At 52.7% G+C, this 5132-nt stretch overlaps 1 protein-coding gene across 1 annotated transcript in view; it reads right to left on the bottom strand.

The window, feature by feature from the left end:
• Positions 1 to 4003, bottom strand: part of FOXN4 (forkhead box N4) — an 18830-nt gene extending 14827 nt beyond the window's left edge. Inside the window, exons 1-2 of the mRNA XM_015413210.1 lie at positions 3876 to 4003; positions 308 to 471 (exon numbers count right to left, since the gene is read on the bottom strand). Of these exons, the coding sequence (XP_015268696.1) occupies positions 308 to 471; positions 3876 to 4003 (292 nt within the window). The remainder of the gene's footprint in view (positions 1 to 307; positions 472 to 3875) is intronic.
• Between the last annotated feature and the right edge of the window lie 1129 nt (positions 4004 to 5132).

Genomic DNA, 5132 nt, shown 5'->3' with positions numbered 1-5132 from the left:
GGGATTGGGGTGGGAGGTAACTGAATGTCCTGTATTGTGCAGGGGGTTGGACTAGGTGACCCTTGGGGTCCCTTCCAGCTCTATGTCTCTGTGTTTCAAGTGGCTCAACAAACTCTATAGAAGCAAAACATCCAAACTGTAATTAACTACTTGTCTGGGTATCTTCTGGATGTAGCAGTACCGAGCCTGAGTGAGCAAAGCTGACCTAAATTGGCAAACAATCATTTTATGGAAACCATGGGGAAAGCAGCCGCGGTATCTAAAAAAGCGAAACCCTCTCTGAGGATGCCGGCGGTGAGTTACCTACCCGTCTGTTGCAGTACTGCACTTTGGGAGCTCATGCCGAAATCCATTCTTTCGCTGGCCATCTGTTGCAGCCGTGGGACGTCAACGGACGTCAGCCACGACAGGGACTGCAGGTCACTGGGGAGATCCTCTTCCCTCAGCTGGGAGGGATCAGAAGCCAAGAGTCTGCAGAGAAAAACAATTGACCTTTTTTTAAAAAAAACAGAGCAGGGCTTTTTTTGTAGAAAAAGCCCAGCAGGAACTCATTAGCATAATAGGCCACACCCAATAGCAGAAACTCATTAGCACATTAGGCCACACCCCTGACAGCACCACTCATTAGCATATTAGGCCGCACCCACATGTTACCAGAAGTGTGGTCATCCAGCCACACCAATCTTTTGCTTCTTATTCCATTTACCTTGTTTGTTGTCAAAACCAGGGCTCTTTTTTGTAGCAGGAACTCCTTTGCATGTTAGGCCACACACCCCTAATGTAGCCAATCCTAATGCGTTTCTGCTGTTGGGTGTGGCCTATTATGCTAATGAGTCCCTGCTGGGCGTGGCCAACTCAGGAGCCAGCCGGAACTCCGTTCCTGTGCGTTCCGCCCCCCAAATAGCCCTGAAACAGAGGGTGTACTTTTGATGGTCTTGCGGTGTGACACAATCTGGTAGCCACTTGCCGCTGTGTGCTCATGCCTGATTCACACATCATTCACTCTGCAGGTGTATTTTGCTGGTGGTGGACAGTGCCATGAAGTCACAGCTAACTTATGGTGAGGTTTTCAAGGCAAGAGACAAATAAGAGGTGGTTTGCCATTGCATCTCTCTGCGTATCAACCCCGGTCCTCCTTGGGGGTCTCCCCTCCAAGTACTCACCAGGGCCAACCCTGCTCAGCTTCCTGATGAGATCTGGCTAGCCTGGGCCATCCCAGTCAGGACATTTTACTCCCAAGTAACTTAAACTGAAAGGAGCTGCGGTGGCTCAAGTAGTTAAGATGCTGAACTGCAGGCTGTGGAAGGTCGGTAGTTCAGCAGTTCGAGACCCGAGTGTGCCGCATGACGGAGTGAGCTCCCGTCTCTGGCCCCAGCTCCTGCCAACCTAGCCGTTCGAAAGCAAGAAATTGCAAGTAGATAAATAGGTATCACTTCGGGGGGAAGGGAACAGCGTTCCGTGCGCCTCGGTGTTTAGTCATGCCGGCCACATGACCACGGAAACGTCTTCGGACAGCGCTGGCTCTTCGGCTTTGAAACGGAGATGAGCACCGCAACCCTAGAGTCGGACTCGACTGGCTTTCGAGCAAGGGAACCTTTACCTTTACCTTTTTAACTTAACTGAAACAAATAACTGAACTCATGGGCACTCCATGAAATTGCTGAGCGGTCGGGTTAGAACAGATAAAAGGAAGTCCTTCGATGAACACATGGAATTCACTGCCACCGGAGGTGGTGGCAGCTACAAGCATGGATGGCTTCAAGAGGGAATTAGATAAGCATATGGAGCAGAGATTCATCAGTGGCTATAGCCACAAGGTATTGTTAGGAACTCTCAGTCTGGGGCAAGGGATGCTCTGTCTTCTTGGTGCTTGTGGGGGGGGCAAGAGTGGGAGGGCTTCTAGTGTCCTGGCCCCAGTGCTGGACCTCCTGAGGGCACCTGGTATTTCTGGCCACTGTGTGACACAGAGTGCTGGACTGGATGGGCCACTGGCCTGATCCAACATTGGCTTCTCTTATGTTCTTATGTCTGGGGCAAGAGATGCTCTGTATTCTTGGTGCCTGGGGGGGGGCAACAGTGGGAGGGCTCCTAGTGTCCTGGCCCCAGTGCTGGACCTCCTGAGGGCACCTGGTATTTTTGGCCACTGTGTGACACAGAGTGTTGGACTGGATGGGCCACTGGCCTGATCCAACACTGACTTCTCTTATGTTCTTACAGGAACTCTCAGTCTGGGGCAAGGGATGCTTGGTATTCTCGGTGCTTGTGGGGGGGCAAGAGTGGGAGGGCTTCTAGTGTCCTGGCCCCACTGCTGGACCTCCTGATTGCACCTGGTATTTCTGGCCACTGTGTGACAGAGTGTTGGACTAGATGAGCCATTGGCCTGATTCAACATTGGCTTCTCTGATGTTCTTAAATATCCTGCAGCAATACTGGAGAAGCATTCCTCACGAGGCATGATTTCTGTAAGGCCAAGTAGCTACAGACATCATCTCCGTGCAACGCCTCACAGAACTAATGTGGTTTGAGCATAATTTTTGTGTGTGTGGACTGAGCTCATCACACACACATTTCCCTGTTAGATGATTTTTTTAAAAAGCTCTGTTTTCTGTACACCGTTAGCTGAAGGGCTGAATCCAAGCTTCAGAAATAAATAAACCGGGTATCTGCTGAAACTTCCTGCTGTACTTTAAAAAAGGTAAAGGTTCCCTTGCTCGAAAGCCAGTCGAATCCGACTCTAGGGTTGCGGGTGCTCATCTCCTTTTCAAAGCCGAAGAGCCAGCGCTGTCCGAAGACGTTTCCGTGGTCATGTGGCCGGCATGACTAAACACCAAGGTGCACGGAACACTGTTACCTTCCCACCGAAGTGGTACCTACCGGTATTGATCTACTTGCAATGTCTTGCTTTTGAACTGCTAGGTTGGCAGCAGCTGGAACTAGAGATGGGAGCTCACTCTATTATGCAGCACCTGGGTCTCGAACTGCTGAACTACTGACCTTCCACAGCCTGCAGTTCACGAGTTTAATAGCCCCATTTTACAGTGGGTGAGCAGTGAACTTCAGCCGGCTGCAGCCAAGATAGTTCGCCGCTCTTGGTGCTCAGCCTCGTTGCCCATTTTCCTCTGGATCATTAAAGCAAAACTTTCCCTCTTCCTTTCTAGGGCTTCGAGCACTGCAAGCAAGCATGTGGAAGCCGGAGATTTGGCCCTTTAGCAACATCCCACACCCCGCTTGGGCCCCACTTGGTTTCTCTTCGTGTGTTTTGGGTACCATAATTGACATTGCCATGGCTACAACTCTTCGGTTACAGTCGCAGGCTGCGCTGGAAGAAAAAGAACATCAGCTGACCCCTCTTCCTGCGCCCCCATTGGCCAGACCGTAAGTAAACAGGGGTGTCAAATGGTTTGAAAACCAGGGTCGGCCCTGCTGGTTGGCAACAGTTGGCCCTGGGCATTGTAAGCCGATAAAGCCATTGTGCCGCTAACGACTGTTGGCCAGCGGCACGTGGCAGGCCTTTGTTTTGGGGGTCCTCGCTTAATTGTTTGTCCTCCCCCCCCCTTCCCCCTGTTTTACAAACTCCACATTAATCTGCCTGAATGAGGGTAGGCACACACCCCGTGCCATCTGGCGCTCTCGGGCCCCTGGCAGCCCCTCCAAACGAGTCCGCCCTCCTTGACAAAGGAAGGAGGTCAGGTGGGCGGGAAGGGTCAGCGGCCCTCGCACACGCCTCCTGCCGGGAAATGAATCTGCCACATGCACGGGGGTCCCCTCTGGAGCCCGGGACTGCTGCTTTCAGCGGGTGGAGGGTGGAGGAAGCCACGCTCTGCCCTTTCGAAAGAGGTTCTGCGCGGAGAGGCCTCTCTTCGACAGGGGCTCACCGTGGGCAGGACCTGCCTCTTCCTAGTACGGCAGGTTTCATCACAGAAACGGCGGGTCCGTCTTCGGGCTTGAAGCCCCTGTGCCGTGCGAGAGGAACGTCACCTTTTGTGCATCCTCGAAACGACATGGCCAGTTTACACGGGAAAGAGCGGGCCGTGCGGCGAAACACTCGGCAGGACGGACAGGCATGGAGACACTGTAGGGTTGCCAACCTCCAGGTGGGGCCTGGGGATCTCCTGCTTTTACAGTTGATCTCCAGCTGAGAAGAGATCGGCTCCCCTGGAGAAAATGGCTGCTTTGAAGGACGGGCTCCATGGCACTGTCCCCTGCTGAGGACCCTCCCCAAACCCCGCCCTCTCCTAGCTCCACCCCCAAAGTCTCCAGGTATTTTACAACCCAAACCTGGCAACCCTAGGAGGCTAAGCAAAGGGAAATCCTGCATACGCGCCAGGCGTTTAATACCGAATTCGGTTTCACTTTTCGAGCTACATAATCTACTCGTGCTTTGCTTTTGGAGGAAGAGGGACTGTAGGTAGGCCCAACAGTGCTGCAGAGGTGGGCATGTCCATATATCACAGGCATGCGTTGTGCTAAAAATGGGGTCGGATTGGGGACTTTTGAAAAATGTGCCTACAGGACCGCCTCCCCTGGTATGCCCCCGGAAAAGCATTACGCTCAGGAGACCAACACCCACTGTAAGCCCCTGGCCCAAAGAGCGTCTGGCTGTCCTCAGTCAGAGACAGGGGCCATTCCCTCTAAGCTGTGGAGTCTTTGTGAGTTCCTTTGTGAGTTCCTGGTGAGAGCCAGTGTGGTGTTGTGGTTAAGTGCGCGGACTCTCATCTGGGAGAACCGGGTTTGATCCCCCACTCCTCCACTTGTACCTGGCTGGATGACCTTGGGCAAGCCATAGTTCTGGCAAGAGCTGTCCTTGAAAAAGAGCAGTTCCTGTCAGAGCTCTCTCAGCCCCACCTACTTCACAGGTTGTCTGTTGTGGGGAGGGGGAGGGAAAGGAGTTTGTGAGCCGCTCTGAGACACCTTTTGGAAGTGAAGGGTGGGGTATAAATCCAATCTCTTCTTCTTCTTCTTCTGGCATTAAAGTTGTGAGTGAGCGATTTGGCTCCTGCAGGGGTCATTTCGTAGAAAAAGAGGTGCAGGAGCTCATTAGCATAACTCATTAGCATAACTCATTTGCATATGCCACACCCCCTGACCTCACCGGAAGTGTGTCAGAAGGCAACACCCACCGCTCAGGCTCC

Source organism: Gekko japonicus, unplaced genomic scaffold (genome assembly GCF_001447785.1).
Source record: "Gekko japonicus isolate JY-2015 unplaced genomic scaffold, Gekko_japonicus_V1.1 scaffold10, whole genome shotgun sequence".
In the NCBI taxonomy this organism is placed as follows: Eukaryota; Metazoa; Chordata; class Lepidosauria; order Squamata; family Gekkonidae; genus Gekko; species Gekko japonicus.
The sequence above is the reverse complement of the archived record's forward strand: the minus strand, read 5'-3'. Positions and strand labels throughout refer to the sequence as shown.